Here is a 17822-nt window from a genome sequence, read left to right as displayed (position 1 = left end):
CCATGCAGCCAGTGGGCACGTTCCTCCAAAACACACACACACACACACACACACACACACACCAGCCATTGACCCTGAATCTATGGCTAGTTCTCAAATAGTTTCAAGAGGCTGGTTTCATCCACATGTGAGGAAGAACTATGACCAGTAGAGCTGTCTGGCAATGGGATGGGTGCCTTGAAAGGTAATGGGGTCTTCACCAAGGGAAGTGTTCAAAAGGAGACCAAATGATTATCCCTTACAGATTTTAGAAAATAAAGTCCTATTTTAGGAGGGAGTTTGGGACATAGATTCTCTTCTGATTAGGATTTCTTATTAAATACCCTTTGAACAGTTTCCAAACTAAAGAGGACTACATCTAAGCCCAGGTGTCTTTTCATTTTATTCTTCTAAAGAGTTACAGATACATCAAACACATGTATACAAGAGCAGGCCTTCTTCCTTCAGAGGAGATTCCAATATCTGCTTCCTAATAGTGGTCACTTTGGATGAACGCTTTGTAACTATGAAACCATATCCTGTGAAGGATCAGAAGGTTGGCGTTGAGGGATAGTAAGAACTTAGGGTACATAGAGAGGTAGGACCTGACTAGGAATGCCTTGAAAACATAAGCCAGGATGTTTAAACTTGATCCAAAGGGCATCAATGGCTAAAGGTACACACCAGTTCTGTTTGTTACTAATAATTTTCTCTCAAAAAAGAATCAGTGAAGTGGTTAAATAAATAATGATTAAGTGATTTTGAGAAGTACCAGTTCAAACAGATTTCTTTACTGCAGGACTTGCCAGTGCTTTTATTAGACAAATACATACTATTTCTCCCCAGGAGGGAGATGGAGTTTACAGGGCTTTTAAAACTTATTTTTTCATGGGGCACTTTACCAATTAACTTCTCCTGTGGTCTGGGTTTTATGACTCATTTTAGAAAATTGCAGACAATCAATGAACTCTTACAGTTAACAGATAATTGATGAAAGCATTTTTTTGTAAAGTAAATATGTGAGCCCCATGAGGGTAGATTGAAAAGGGTAAGACTGGTAATGGTGAATCCAGTCATGAGGTCAAGGTAGCCTTCCAGGTGTGCCAGAAAGAGAGGTTCTAGAGACTGGGCTTGGTGGGAACCAGTAGGGGCCAGTAGGAGAGGCATTTCAGTGGAGGGAAAGCTAGATCTCAGTATCAGGTTGCCTCTGGGCAGGGAAGAGTCAAAGATGACTTCACCATTCTTGCCTGTAACACTGGGGAAACTCATGGATTAGTTGAGACATGCAGCCAGTGGCCGCCCAGCTCCTTCACATGGTAGGAGGCTCACTTGTGCACTTTGAATACATGAATATGGAAACAGAAATATTATAGTAGAGGGTTTGATGGATTTGGCGCTAATGTTGGATTTTAGCTGATGGTGGAATATCATGGGGTGTGTGTGTGTGGGGGTGTTCTGGAGGCTGCAGGAAATGTGGGGTGCCTTAATGCCCACTCTGGGCTTATTAGAGTTATTATAGTAGCTTGGCGAGGGAGCAAGATGAAAGAGAGAGTTGGGGGAGGCTGCTGAAAATGTCACAAAATGATCAGGATGGGGAAAAGGGGTGGAGCTGAGACTATGGGCAGAGTATTAATGCACGAAGAGGGTATAGAGAGAAGAGCAGAGGGCGAAGGGAAGAGGCTGGGGCCCCTTGAGTCAGGGGGTCAGAGGGCAAGCTTCAGGGTCAGAGGGAGATCAGAAGAAGCACAGAGGTCATGAAAGCAGTGAGTGGTGGACTAACGGGGACGATGCCTAACATTATTCATGAGAACGTGTAAAACGTTTCACTACTTTGTTTATCTTTTCCTTCCTTCATGTGTGTTTATTGTATGTTTTAGACTGCACCAGAATTTTATTTTACATGCTCCTTAGAACCTCACATGGGACCAGTGACTCCCGGAGACAGAAATAGGAAGGCTGTGGGAGGAATTGGTGAGGCCAGACTCTGGGATTACAACTCACTCCTACCACCCGACAGCGGCTCCAGAAGACCCTTTGCTCCTACTTTTGACAGAAGGACCCAAACTTATTCAATTTATTTTGGCTTGCTGCTTTATTTTGGTCCCGCTTCACATGAGTTTTGTTGGTCAGATTATGAAAGACAAGAGAAAAATAGGCATTAAAATGAGATAATGGCATCAAAACCAACAGGACCACGGAAGACCCTGCCGAGAACATTTGTGTGGGTGCACTGATGACCAAAGATCCATAGAATCTTAGGATTGATGCATCCATATGTTTCTAATGTAAATTTCCAGCTCTGATTCCATCTTTCTCTTACCATCCTTTCTTGCCTCATCTATCAGTCGGGGTGATGGAGAGACTTAGGCTAGAAGTGATTTCTCGTTTCATCACCCCACACCCCACACACCTGCCCCACAGCTCTCTGAGAACTGCCTCCCTTCCCTTCTTTCTGCCTATTCCTCAGTGTGTTGCCTTTCTTTGGGAATCTGTTTCTAGCGAGGGCAAACACACACATACACAGCAATGCTCCCATCACGTGGTACACGCCATGCTGCCTGGGAATGAATAACCTTTGCCTTGTCAAGAAAACAGAAAGTGCGGTGCGAAGATTTTTTTGTTACCCAGGAAATAGCAGGGAGCGTGTCAGCCAGAAACTGGGATATGCCTAAGGAGAGAGAATTTTTAACCAGAGTTCTGGATCACGAACATGAGCATTAGCCTGTACTCCATATTTTCTTCTGGAGTAAAAAGACTGGAATTTGAGGACACTCACGGGTGGCAGTGACCAACACTGACGGTGACAATCCCAGAAAAGCAATCCAGGTATCTGTTTCCCTCATGGTCAAATAGCCATTCCATGTGACCCTGGTGGAGCAGCAAAGGCTTCGGAAAATATGCAGTCGGGACAGGAGGAAGATGCAGCCTGTGGACCTCCAGGACGCGGTCATAGGCGAGGGACTGTGAAAAGGCAAGATTTCAGTGTTTAAGATCTCCCTTTTCCTTAAGAGCTCCACATCTCTTACAAGATCAACAGCAGGTCACATGCTGTGTGCCTGCCTCTCTACTGACCGAGCATTAGGCTGCTGTGATGTGCCCACAAGTGGCTGTATTTGCCCCATGTCCCCTTTTTGCCCCAGGTCCTTTCTCTCAAGTACAGGACATTATTAATGTGTTCCTTCGATCCCTTTCTAGATCATACATGGAAGAAGGAGGCTGAAATATTCTACCTCTAAATGGAAAGTCTTGTCTTTGAATTCCTTTTAGCTGTAGAATAAAATAAAAAGACTTTGGAAGTAAATGTCTGCAGTAATGTCTTTTCTCTCTTTCTTTTTTTCCCTGCAGTTTTTTTTGAGAATAAACAAATGAGGCGCTGGTGGTGTTCATGTCTTTAATTATCAAAATTTTCTCCTATACTGCTCTTCTTTGTGGGCCCGTCCCGACTGCTGAATCTACAATTTCTAATCTATGAGTGTCATGTAGAATAAAGGGTATGGAAAGGAAGGGAGGAAGGAAGGGAGGGGGGATAGACAGAGGGAGAGAGAGCATGAGAGCGCCTGATATTTCTTAGTCTGAGAGTAAAATTATAACTTCCTAGTTTGGAGGGAAGGACTCGTGAAGGTCAGATCGCGTAGTGCCATATGAGGTAATCAAAATCAGAACATTTTATTTATTTATTTTTACAGTTTATTTATTTATTTTGAGAGAGAGACAGAGAGAGTGAGTGGGGGAGGATGAGAGATGTGCTCTGTTGGTGCAGAGCCTGATGTGGAGATCCAACACATGAAACCGTGAGATCATGACCTGAGCCGAAATCAAGAGTTGTAGGCTTAAATGACTGAGCCACCCAGATGCTCCCAGAGCAATATTTTATTTTGATTTTTAAAAATGTTTTTACAGAGAGGGAGGGAGGCAAACCATAAGAGACTATTAAGGACTGAGAACAAACTAAGGGTAGATAGGGGGGTGAAGGAGAGGGGAAAGTGGGTGATGGGCATTGAGGAGGGCACCTGTTGGGATGAGCACTGGGTGTTGTATGGAAACCAATTTGACAATAAATTATATTTTAAAATGTTTTTAAATGTTTTTATTTATTTGTGTGTCTGTGTGTGTGTGTGTGAGAGAGAGAGAGAGAGAGAGAGACAGATAGAGCGAGAGAGAGAACGAGTGAGGAGGGGCAGAGAGGGGTTTGTGGACAGAGAATCTGGAGCTGGCTCCACACTGGCAGCAGAGAGCATCATGCAGGGCTCGAACTCACAAACTGTGAGGTCGTGACCTGAGCTGAGATCACGAGTCAAGCACTTAACCGACTGAGCCCCACATGTGCCCCTAGGACATTTTAAAAAGCAAATCTGTGGCACCACAAATGTGATATATGTATTTGTGTGTGTGTGTCTACATCTGTATCCTTGTGATACAGATGGATCGCCTCTTTCTCGTACTCTAGGTCGCTCAGTCTCTGCTCTGTGTCTCTCACACACACACCCATTCATGCAGCAGCACGGAGCAGAGTCAGAGGGTTCAGATGCTCCTAGTGACTTGTAGGTAGAATATCTAGGATGCCCTGGCTAAGCGGCAGGCAGGACCTTGGCGGGTTTTTCTTGAGGAAACAATTTTGCCCTTTCAAGAAGAACCACCCTCTTGGGTTTCCCGAAAATTCTGACTCTTACCTGGTATTTTTCAGGTGTGAAGTCACATGGAGGCATTCTGGGTTTTGTGTGGAGACCAAGCTTGGTCACAGACGTCCAGAAAGCACCTATTAAGGGTAAAGTGAACTTAGGGCCCACAGTTGAACAGCAAACTAGCCTGCTTGTAAAAATCACCTATACTAAGTAATCTGAATCAAGACCTTTAGGCAATTTTGTTTATTTCTTAGTTTAAAAAAATACTTCAGGGGTGCCTGGGTGGCTCAGTCGGTTAAGCGGCCAACTTCAGCTCAGGTCATGATCTTGTGGTCCGTGAGTTCGAGCCCTGCGTCGGGCTCTGTGCTGACAGCTCAGAGCCTGGAGCCTGTTTCAGATTCTGTGTCTCCCTCTCTCTGACCCTCCCCTGTTCATGCTCTGTCTCTCCCTGTCTCAAAAATAAATTAAAATGTTAAAAAATAAATAAATTAAATAAATTAAAAAATACTTTAAATCAACCTTTAGTTAGGACTTAAAAACTAAGGTATCTCAATGACACATTTTCTGGAGGAAAAAAGGAGAATTTCTTTCAACTATAGTAAAAAAAAAATCATGGGGGATATTGGAAGAAGCCATCGTTTTTCCCACTGCGGTCCCTCACAATCTCCCCCCACACCCTGCCAGGTGGACTAATCTCTCTCTTCAGTTGGTCAGACTGCTGCCACTGTGGTGCATGGATCGAATATATCGTCTGTGTCAATAGAGGTGCTTTCTAAGCTTTGAGCTGCTTGGTGCCTGAATCCTGGTGCCAATTTCAGTTCCTGACGCCAGGTTGGCTCTCCGTAAACAGTGAACAAATGGCTGTTGACTAGTCTTGTAGAGAATCAGGAGAGTCAGGCGCCAGGCAGTGTCCTATAATAACAAATGCGTGCATAGCGATGTGCAAGACAAAACAAAACACAAAGACCTTCCTCCCGAACACAACACAAAGACCATGAGGACCCAAGACCAGACCGTGGCAAAGCAAAGATGAGGTCAGTCAGAGGAATCACTTAATATTTGGGGCTGGAAGGGGCCTCAGGTTTTTGTCGTCAAAATGCTTATGTTCTAGACGAGGAAGGCAGACCCAAGTGGTAAATTAATTTGCTTAAGTTTGCCAAGCTAGCTAGCTGCAGAACAAGAATGAAACTCCAAATTTCTGGCTCCCAGCCTACTTCTCTTCTCATTCATTGGCCACTTTCACCCTTCCTTTCCAGCACAGATCTTGACCTGTGTATAGCAGTGGGATGGGACAATAGAGTTAATATCACAGTGGGAAGAGACGTCTAGAAACCTTGTGGAAAAGAATACAGCTAATTTTGAAGACTTAAGGTCAGTGTCAAGATATTACATGTGGAGAGAGCTGAGAAAATGATGTCTCTTACTCAGCATAAAGGTCTGAATCCGTAGATGAAATGTTGGTATTTTGTGTGGCTGTGAAGTCACAGTCCTGAGAAACACAATGAACAATTGTGTTTTAAATGAAGCTGGAAAGGAAAAGCTCTGAATATGTTTTATTTCAAAGAGATCCCATTCACTTTTCTGCCTTAAATAATCACTAATGTCATTAATTTGCTCTTACTTTAAAAACAAATGGCTTTCGGCTAGCCAGCAAAGAAATGAGAAAAAAGTAACACCTTAAGTTTTCTGAGAATTTCACCTTTTGAAAAGCTTTTCATTGTGTCTACCTACCTTAATTACTCTTCTGAAACGGCAACAAAATAGACCGAGTGTTTCTACGAATTCAAATTCCCTTCACTCCTTCAGTCCCATATTTTCCTGCCTGCACAATTGGAGCAGCCCATTGAGAAGGCTGGAAGCTCTCTTGACTCCAAACCTATAGCAACTCTGATAGTAGGCTGGCAGTGGGGACAGAGTTGGGAAGAAGGACTGCGTAAAGAAGAGCCTAGATTTTAAACAGTCAAGGCAGGTCGATTCAGTCATTGGTTCACCTAACTGAATGGACTGTGACGGTGGAGTGAGAGCTCCAAATGGAATACATAAAATCATGTTGGAAGCAAGGAAGGAAGGGAGGAAGGGAGGAAGGGAGGGAGGGAAGAGGAAGGAAGGAATATTTGAAAATACACAATGGACATAGTTCATAGAACATTAAGGTGATTTATTAAAGTACTAACTATGCCTTATTCCTGCATAGTGTATTAGGTAACCTTTATGTATTTATTTTTTAAGTTTATTTATTTTGAGAGAGAGAGAGAGAGCATGTGCAGGCAAGGGAGAGAGAAAGAGAGGGAGAGAGAGAATTCCCCGCAGGCTCTGCACTGTAGGTGGGTGCTTGAGGCAATGATACTACCTCCTGGGGCATGGTGGACATTCATGAGGAGGCTTTATGTCTTTTAAAGTCATCATCCTTGAGTATCTGCTTATTGCAGTTAATGCTTAATTTTGAATTGCTTTCATTTCTTCTTTATATTACAGCTAAAATACCGCATTGTTTTCATTCTGAAATTGTGCATAGTTGGGTTTTATTATCCATGGGTTTCATTTCAGGGCAAGAGCAGGCCCTGAAAAATACTGGGCATGGACAGGGGGCATGGGGCTGCTCAGGGAAGGATCGCTCTGTCAGATGGCCTGAATCCAAGCCCCCATGCAGACCTAATCCCAGAATCCCAGGCCACAGACTCTGAGCCCAGCCCAGCCCCTCTCGCCAACCCTCAGCTCACCCCCGTGCCCCTGGTTTCCACTCACGGCTCAAGGAAGGGCACATCTTGGGGATCCTGGAAGAGGAGGTCTGCAGGTGCAAAGCTCACAGCAAGTGTCTCCCGGCAGGAGTCCTCCCTCCCAGCCAGGGAGCCAGTGCCTGTGGAAGCAGGTCGGGGGAAGGGCTCGAACTGCTCACTGGCCGGATGGACTTTGAGTTTAGGACGGAAGGGGAGGAGCTCGAGGGGTTTCTGGAGCGGTTGCTGCCTTCACTTGGGCCAAGCCCCAGAGCTTCCAGGGCAGGCACCGGTGCCTTAGGGCAGAGAAAAGAAAACGAAGTGGGAGACAGAAAGGAGAAAGAAGGAGGGCAGACAAAGTATAGGTCTTCTGGACTAGTTTTGTTAGTTTTGTGTTCCAGCAGGTTCTCATCAGGACGCACGTCTCTCTGTGAGGGTGGTGGTGGCTGTGGGGAAGGCTCAAGGTATCGTTGAAGGGGATAGAGGTTGAGAAATGAGGGGTGTGAATAAGAGAGAGAGAGAGAAAGAGGATGTGCATGGAGTGGGTAAAGAAATGGGTGTTGGTATTGGGGTTCTCCTGGAAGAGAAGGAGGACAAAAGTGAAAGGAGTTGGTACTCTTCAGGGAAGGAGAAGGGAACCCAATAGTGAGGAAGGCCCTGGACAACTGTGCATCTTAATAGGGCAAGAAGGGGAGAGCTGAGGAGTTAGGGTGTTTTAATTTTATTATATTTCAATTTCTAAAATTCCCACTTACACTCCTGCTGACCCCACCCTGAATCTCCATGGGCAACTATTTCATGGGGTTAATATATGTCTTTCTGTTGCTTTGTACTCTTGGGAAATGCCCATAATGTTTGCAGCAGAGGCAGTTTTAGTTTATCTAAATGTATGCTTTCTTTTTCGCTCACAGCTATTTTTTTAAGACCCATCCGGGCTGCTATAAGTATCTCTCTCCCAGGTTTTCCACTGCTGTGGCCCAGGAGCCCGCGTGCCTGGGCGTGGCAGTGACAAGTGGGGACAGCAACGAGGGCAGGTGGAGCTTGGTGGGGAAAAGGTGTTGGTTCACAAACTAGCCCCTGTATGCGGAGGGCGCGGACAGACTGATGGAAGAGGCAGGCTGCTCCAGATTTCTAGGTGGCATGTTTGATGCGAGGGGGGTCACTTAAGAGGCTTGTCCTGGGTGGCAGCCACAAGACCAGTAGGTCTCTACCTCTACCCGCTGGAGTCTTGGAAGTTTACATAGGGGCCTTAACTAGATTCACTGGATTCTTTCTTAGAATCTCCATGTCTCAGGTGTCCCACCCAGATGCTCTCAACAACACTCTCTCGAGGCAGCTGAAACCTTGGCTGTGTTCTTTTTTTCCTCCCTTAGGTGAGGTAGGAAGCAGAAAGACGGCTGGAGTTGGAGAGATGCCCTTCTCGCAGCTGATGCAAGGCTCTGTCCAAGCCGTTTCCCCCAGAGACTAGATCTTTGGGAAAGTGAAGTCTCTGGACATATTTCACAATGGTTACTCTTCTGCTTCCCCAGCCAGCGCGATGAAGGGACCTTCACTAGGACAGCCTGGCGATATTCCTACTGTAGGTACGGCTCATAGCACTTTGGGGTCGTCCTCTGACTCTGGCAACCAGCGAGTTTCTCACTCTCATGCTGGTCCACCCTCAGCCCCCAGCAATTTGTTAAAGTTACTGCATAAGGTGTTTCTACCAGTAATGGCTCCAGTGGCAGCTGCTCCAGGTAAAGAAGGTCTAGGCTGTGACTTTCAGGGTTTGCCTGTATCCCTAGATTTCACAGTGACAGGTCACTCGGCAACTTCCCTCCCCCGATGGGTTCCAGAAAAGCCATTGGCTTTCAGTTTGTCCAGCTTCCTGTTGTCAGGGTGGTGGTGACACTTCCAAGCTCTTTACATGTTGAAGTGGAAACTGGAAGTCTCTGTATACTTTGCTTAGTGAGTCCCTATTGACAGACAGTTGTGTTTTCTGCATCATCCTGGGGTGTAGAATCTTGTGCTCTAAACTGTTTTGTTTTTTTCCCTTGGGATGAATCCTTGAAGAGAGGTTTCTAGGTCAGAATGTATGTACATTATGCTAAGCAAAATAAGTCAGTCAGAGAAGGATAAATACCATAGGATTTCACTCATGTGGAATTTAAGAAACAGAACAGATGAACATAGGGGAAGGGAAGGAAAGGAAGGGAAGGAAAAATAAGATAAAAACAGAGAGGGAGGCAAAGCACAAGCGATTCTTAAATACAGAGAAGAGACTGAGGGTTGCTGGAGGGAAGGTGGGTGGGGGGTTGGGCTACATGGGTGATGGGCACAAGGAGGGCACTTGTGGGGATGAGCACTGGGTGTTATGTGTAAGTGACAAAACACTAAATTCTACTCCTGAAACCATTATTACACTACATGTTAACTAACCTGGATTTAAACAAAATTAAAAAAAGAAAAAAAAATAATGTACGTCCATTTTAAATGCACTCCAGTTAGATGTCATCAACTAACATTGCACAAGAATGTTTTCCAAGATGTTGGGTCTTTGGATCACTTTAGACTTACAGTGATGTCACCGAATCTGAAAGCTAGGGAGAGGGAGAAGTTTGGACTCCCTCAGATCTTCACCGTCTGTCCGGGAGTCCCTTGAAATAGCAATTTAAGATCTTACCTGAGGTTCACAGGCAAAATTAGTATTCAACAGATGTTGCCTCTGACTTATCAGGGACTTTAAGAGACCTGTGCCCTGAGTCTGTTTCTCCTCTTCCCTTCACGCAAATTAGTATAATTTTCTCCATCATAAATGAGACCAGAAAGATGAGGAACGACCCCAGTTTACATGACTGGTCAATAGGAGGAGCCGGACGTCAGTTAAGAGGGTTTTGCCATCACTATTTCTCAGATAATGAATTACCTTGAAGCTTAAGAATATGTATTATCAGCTAGGGAAATATTAGAATCTCTCTTGAAAAAAGATAATTGATAATTATGGAAATAATCAGGAAATCATGGGAAAGTAAGGGGGAAAATTATTAACTTGACAAATTCGGTTGTCCAGTTAATAATTGTAGAGGATTGTTTTTTTGTGCACAGGTTCACTAACAATTTGTCAGTTAACTGTGAGTGAACTTTGCTCTTTGATCCAATGACACAGCAGGGTCCCTGAGAATGACTGAGGATAAATAACAACTCTTGCAAAGTGATCTTTGAGCCATGGAGTTGAAGAGGAGGGAAAATTCTGGAAGGATTTCAGATAAATCCAATTTACTTGAAATCTCATATTTCAGGTGTCTCATTTCATGGTGACAGCATGTTCAGAATGCTCAGAATGAAGGAAAGAGATGGTTGTGTTCGAGGAGAATAGCTGTGTGGAGATGTGCTCACATACTGTGACCCTTAGAGTTTCATGCAGCGCTGATTTTCTTGAAAAATGGTGCAGAGTCCAAGTCTTTAACTTATTTAGGAGGAAGAACTCTTTGGACCAAGTTCATTTGGAATTATTAGACTTCGTCTTTTTTTAAATTCAATCATTTATTTTTTTAATTTAAAAAATGTGAAATTTATTTATTTTTGAGAGACAGAGAGAGCCAGAGTACAAGCAAGGGAGGGGCAGAGTGAGAGAGAAGGAGACACAGAATTCAAAGCAGGCTCCAGGCTCTGAGCTGTAGCACAGAGCCCAACGGGGGGCTTGAACTCACAAACCGTGAGATCATGACCTGAGCTGAAGTCAGACACTCAGCCAATTGAACCACCAAAGCTCCCCTATTTGATTTTTATTTAATGCTTATTTATTTATTTTGAGAGAGACAGAGAGAGAGAGAGAGAGAGAGAGAGAGGCAGAGAGAGTGGAAGACAGAATCCCAAGGAGGCTCCGCACTGTCAGCACAGAGCCCAACACAGGGCTCAAACTCAGGAACTGCGAGATCATGACCTGAGCTGAAATCAAGAGTGAGTCACCTAACGGGCTAAGCCACCCACGCCCCCTGAGGCTTAATATTTTTTAGAAGTCAGTCTGGAGAGCTGGACACACTGTGATTACCCCAGCCTGCCTGTCTAGACTGTAACGCCCAAGAGGGCAGAGAGAACACTTACAACACTTCCTGTATCCTGATATAGTGTCAGGCACAATGCTCATCAAGCGTTGCTCAGTAATGGGTATGGTCAAGTGATTGACAGATGATTGAGGAAGATTCGTATTTAAAAGGAGGCTCTTGAGCATCCAAATTAATCTCTTTTTGGTAAAATGTATGGAACACAGTTTTTATTTTCTCATTTTTTTGCATAGGCCACTTAGCAACTGGACTTCTCAGATTGTTTATTCCCTTGAAAGTTACAACTAGACCAAGAGTCTTTTCCAGCTGCAGCTGGATGAGGCTCACTAGAATTTGGTTCGCTGTGACAGTGGTTGTTCCTGACTGGGAGAAGAGCCACCCCTACTTAAACTTAAGCCCTCAGATACAGTGCATTATCTAACTAAGACCTTTTATTTACATCCCGTTCTTATAATTATTATTACTGATTGGCTGATTAAATTGCAAATTGCAAATTGATTCACATTGCAAAATAAAAACAAAGGAAGGGTGCATTGGAAGAGCGAAAGGAACTGACTTATCCCCTAAAGGAAAAAGTTCTCAAATAACATGGGAAAACAAAATCTACCTATGTGCTGTTCATAGAGATGCCCTTAAAACATAGTGACATAGGTCAAATGAAAGTAAGAAAATTGAAAAGAAACCCACCAGAGAATTAACCAGTGGAAAGAAAGCTAGTGGAACAATATTAATATCAAAAAAGGAGACACAGAATCATTCAGGATAAGGGGCATCATTCTTAACAATGAAAGAGATAATTCATTAGGAAGATTGAATATTTAAGTCTACATACACCTAATAATATACCCTCAAAACAAAAACTGATAAAATTACAAAGATTTTCTTCTAAAATTTTATTTAAATTCAAGTTAGTTAACATATAGTGTAGTATTGGTTTCAGGAGCAGAATTTAGTGATTCATCACTTACATACAGAACTCAGTGCTCATAACAAGTGCCCTCCTTAATGCCCATCACCTATTTAGCCCATCCTCCATGCCCCTCCCCTCCTCCAGAAACCCTCAGTTTGTTCTCCATAGTTAAGACTCTCTTATGGTTTATCTCCTTCTCTGTTTTTATCTTATTTTATTTTTCCTTTCCTTCCCCTATCTTCATCTGTTTTGCTTCTTAAATTCCACATGTGAGTGAGATAATATGGTATTCGTCTTTCTCTAACTTATTTCACTTAGCATAACATACTCTAGTTCCATCCAGGTTGCTGCAAATGGCAAGATTTCATTCTCTTTGATGTCTGAGTAAAACTCCATTTTGTGTGTGTATGTGTGTGTGTGTGTGTGTGTGTGTGTCTTCTTTATCCTTTCATCAGTGGATGGACATCTAGGGAGAAAGAGGAATTTCTATAACCCTAGAAGATTTTGACTTACTTATAAATCACCTCAGAAAATTATATCTCAAGCAGCAAAAGAGATGAAATGAATGAAGCACGCTTTGTAAAAATATACCATGATGAAGTAGAATTCACTCCAAGAATGTGAGAGTAATTTGACTTTAAAGAATTTTCTCCAAATTAATTCTCTGCAATAATTTGTATATTAACTGAGTAAAGGAGGAAAGCCACATTTTTGTATCAGCAGATATAGAAAAAAATTGGTATCAGTAGATGTAGATGTGTTAACACCCATTCAAGATATGGAATTATTAGCAAATTAGGAATAGAAAGGAATTTCCTTAATATATCTAAGGGTGTCTGCAAAAATACACAGGGAGCCCTATACTTAACGGCAAACTTTTAGTAAAATTCTCTTTAAAGTCAGGAATAAGAAAGAATATACACTACAATCAATATTGTACTGGAAATCCAACTCCAAGAAACAGACCAAGAAAAACATATGAGAGGTATAAAGACGGAAAGAAGAAACAAAGTTGGGACATTCCGATGACATAAATAAAAATGGAAAATCCAAGAAAAAGTACAAATTACCAGAACTAATAGATTAGAGTTCAATGAGGTTTCAGGATACAGAATCAATATTTAAAAATCTGTGTTTTCTATATATAAACAACAACTTCTCAGAATACAATAATTTTTAAAAAGATACCATTTACAATAGCAACAAAAGTTATATGGTATCCAGGAATGGATCAACTAAAACACATGCAGACATTTATGAAGGATAGGATAAAGTGTTACTAAAGACCAAAGTAAATGAAATGATAAACCATGTTCATCATTAGGACACAATATTATAAATTATAATTAAATTATAATATATTAAATAATATAAATAAATATTTATAAATATTTATATTTATATATAAAATATATTTTATATTTATATATTTATAAATATTTATAAAAATTTATAAACCATGTTCATCATTAGGACACAATATTATAAATTATATTATAATTAAATTATAATATATTAAATAATATAAATAAATATTTATAAATATTTATATTTTATATATAAAATATATTTTATATTTATATATTTATAAATATTTATAAAAATTTATAAATAAATATAATATTATTATATATTTATAATATATTAAATAATATATTATTATATTATATGTAATTTCTCCCAGAATTCACACATAAATTCAATGAACAAAATCTAATTCCCAGCACAATTTTTTAAAAAAAGTTGATAGGCTTATCTCAAAGTTCACATAATGAATAAATGGCCAAAAGCATAGCCAGAATAGTTCTGAAGAAGAGAGAGAAGTGTAGGAATTAATTTCCCTGATAACAGGATTGCATAAAACTAGAGTAATAAAACAGGGAACATGAAGGCAGGGATAGATCAACCGACCACCGACGCAGAGTAGAGGTCCAGATGCAGATATATAGAGACAAATGGAGAAACTGAGCAGATGACAAAAGATGGCATAAAAGATAAGCAGGTAGAGGATGAGTTATTCAGATACTGAGGGAATTCATTAGTACAGTGAAAGTTAAAACAGCAACAATGTATCCTTTATTGCCCATCAAGTTGTCAAAAATTAAAATGTCTGACAACCTCAGGTAATGATTAAGGAAAAAATGGAATCTCCTGCACTGCTGATGGGATATTTATTGGCACAGCTGCTTTGGAGAACAATTTGTCAAGTGTGAGAAAACGTTAAGGTGTGTGTTCCATGTGACCCAATACTGACACTCCTAGATGTATATCCTAGAGAAAATATGGCAAATACTTAAAAAAATGAAGCCTGCATAAAATGTTCTTACATGGCTATTTATTTATTATTTATTATTTTTTTTCAATATATGAAGTTTATTGTCAAATTGGTTTCCATACAACACCCAGTGCTCATCCCAAAAGGTGCCCTCCTCAATACCCATCACCCACCCTCCCCTCCCTCCCACCTCCATCAACCCTCAGTTTGTTCTCAGTTTTCAAGAGTCTCTTATGCTTTCTTACATGGCCATTTATAATAGTGGAAATGAAAAGTTGATTAATAGAGGGATTAACAAAAAAACCCCGTGTATATATCCAATAAACTGGAGCTATTTGGATTTCAAAAACCCAATGCTGAAAGAAAAAAATCAACATGCATATGGCATATGTTGTTACCTATGTAAAATAATTCATAGGCACCCACAATAATTATATATATATTTCTATGGGTGCATATATTCAAGGAAAATGCATTTTTAACATGCCAGATAGGATAGACATCTGTAGGAATGTAGTTGCCACTGGAAAGAGGGAGAGAATTTGATTATTAAGATACGAACTACTGCATCTGTGATGTTTTACCTCTTTTTTTTTAAGGTATGGAACAGATATGGTAAAATGTTAGTATTTGTGAAATTTGGGTGTTGGTAAATCAAAGACTCTTTTTGATAACAAAGACTTTCCACCCTCTGGAATTCTCAAGCATGTGTGAAATGTTTTATGCAACAAATACGAGATGAAAAACGGAAGATTAAATTGCAACTGAAGTTTTAAGTGAAGACATAGGATAACTCGAAGTAGCAAGAATCAAACAAAAGAAAATATGGATATTTGGCACTGAGATTTGTGGTTCATGCTTCATTTGGGAAAGCTGATCATATATCAGATTTGGGAACTCTGTTTTTGGGTATTTCTTGGTTGTTCCTAGAAGGCCCAAGGAACTTCTGCGAGCTTCCAAGCCTATTTGCGTTTTTTAGGCTCCCAGCTGGCAAATGGATGACAACTAGGGGAACTTGAGGGCAGTGTAGAGGGAAGGAGTAGTAGTTAGCTGAGTTGGCAGCAAGATGTCCGTTTTGATTTAGATTTAGTGACAACAAAACAAAACAAAAACAAAACAGAGAAGGTGTTGAAAGACCAGCATAAAGGGCATGCCTGAAAAAATGCCTTTGAACAGTGTTCTCAGACAAATATTTCAGCATCTGTATGTATTTTATCTCTAGAAGGGCCTTGCATGCCATTTCCTTCTTCTCTTAAAAAACCTGTCCTAATAAAGTTTGTTGAAGCAAAGAAAAACCTTCTCAAAGTTGTATTTTTATAAAAAAACATGTTTCACATGTATATAAAAAGACCCTCCAAAACCATTGTTCAAGAAGTAATTTATTGATTCCGTTTAAACTAAGCATGGTTCCCACTGCCAAAGGAATTGCTCTGAAGATAGAAAAATACATCAAAAGTTTCCAAAGCTCATCGACAATCTCAAAACTGATCAAATAAAGTAAAGCTACTAGCAAGTGTCATCTAACCTCATCTTGTAATGTTTAATAATTTATGGAGTGAGTGCGTGTCACCTTAAAAAGTCCCTGTGACATTTAGAAATTCTTTCAAACACATTTATCAACATAGTAATAAAAATTCCCAAGCTCCCTTTTCTTTTTTTTCTTTTTTTTTATTTTAAATGTTTTTATTTATTTTTGAGACAGAGAGAGACAGAGCATGAGCAGGGGAGGGGCAGAGAGTGAGGGAGACACAGAATCCGAAGCAGGCTCCAGGCTCTGAGCTGTCAGCCCAGGGCCTGACGTGGGGCTCGAACTCACAAACCACGAGATCATGACCTGAGCCGAAGTCCAAGTCAGACGCTCAACCGACTGAGCCACCCAGGCGCCCCATCAAGCTCCCTTTTCTTAAACGAGTGTTCACCAACCAACATCCACATGGTGTTTTATTTGACTGATATCTTCTAGCCTTTTCTAAAAAAAATTGTCACATTCGCAATAATATTTGTGCTTCAAGTCCATTTGTCAGCCTAAGTTTTATGTGAACCTGGTCATAATAAGAGGAAAATGGTTAATACTCGTGTGGCCAGCAGAAGTCAGGGGATGCGGCACGGTGGGTAGGAGAGGTTGTAGATAAAAGAATTCCAATATGGGTGTCAAGACCTCCAAAGTAGAATGTACTTTTCCAATACCAAGAATGGGTTCAGTCTCACCTGTGTGGTTTGGAGGGACTCTCAGAGGTAAATGCTTTCCCTGGCCAGTGAGGTCCCTTTTGGGGCCTTTTCAATAACCCCATTTCCTATATTCTTGCCCAGTCATCCCTACCCCCAACCCCAAACATTTCAAGATTGCTACTAGATGGAAGCTGTAACTTTCAGTCTGTAAAAAATAGGGAAGATTTAGAATGTATAAAACTTGGTTAGTAAGTTGTAGGAAGTTTGGTGAGGTTAAGGTTTCAAATGTGATTCTGGCAAGAATTGACCATATATAATTTGTTTTCTTTCAGGAAACACGTAACAGTAATCTTGGGAAATTGGCTCCGTATTTCTTCTCCAGCTCATTATTAATGATATGAATGTTGTGTCTGGTAAGTGACACTCCACATTTTTTTTAGTTTAGAAGTAAAAGTGTGCCCAAGAACTAAAGGCAGATGGCACCAACATAAACATGGGATAGTCAGTGGTTCTTTGATGGGAGTCATTTTAGAGCATGATACTCATGTAAAAAATTCCTCATTGCTCCTGTGAGACATTGTGTGAAAGAACTAGGAAGCAGAGAAGGATCTGTAAAGCCAACCCCCATACTATTTCATTATTCTTAACACAAGCATGAACAGTAGGTGAAGATTTTTAGATATAGAACCGTGAAAAATAAAAAGGTCATCATTTTACATTTAATCCAATGGATTTTGTCCAAAACGGTGTTAGTAATGTGGATGAATCATACCATTCAAAAGGATCCCATTCTTAAAAAAAATGGTTCGGTCTCTCCTTTATTTCATAATATTTAAATGAGCTTCTCTGGTTTGATCCCCACGTTCCTCATTCTGTGTCACTCTATTTTTATCAGGTTCTCGTGTGAAAGTGATAGGGTGAAGGAAGGAAATTATGTTTTGCAATCATATGGAAGGATAAGGATAAAGGAGGAAAATTGTTTTGGTCCAATTTATACCAACAATTTCCAGATTATAGATCCCTTAGCAGCAAAAATGCTTCAAGCAATTTGCTTCAGACACACACATATTATTCTGCTTATTTCCATGTCAAATAAAAATAAAGGAAGGG

General features: G+C 40.9%; 1 protein-coding gene across 1 annotated transcript in view; it reads right to left on the bottom strand.

Annotated features, from left to right (window-relative positions):
• Positions 1 to 8963, bottom strand: part of AGXT2 (alanine--glyoxylate aminotransferase 2) — a 42766-nt gene extending 33803 nt beyond the window's left edge. The window contains exons 1-3 of the mRNA XM_049648919.1: positions 8894 to 8963; positions 4650 to 4735; positions 2756 to 2940 (exon numbers count right to left, since the gene is read on the bottom strand). Of these exons, the coding sequence (XP_049504876.1) occupies positions 2756 to 2940; positions 4650 to 4735; positions 8894 to 8963 (341 nt within the window). The remainder of the gene's footprint in view (positions 1 to 2755; positions 2941 to 4649; positions 4736 to 8893) is intronic.
• Between the last annotated feature and the right edge of the window lie 8859 nt (positions 8964 to 17822).

This window comes from Panthera uncia (genome assembly GCF_023721935.1).
Source record: "Panthera uncia isolate 11264 chromosome A1 unlocalized genomic scaffold, Puncia_PCG_1.0 HiC_scaffold_17, whole genome shotgun sequence".
Taxonomy (NCBI): Eukaryota; Metazoa; Chordata; class Mammalia; order Carnivora; family Felidae; genus Panthera; species Panthera uncia.
This window is presented reverse-complemented; position numbering and strand designations above follow the sequence as displayed.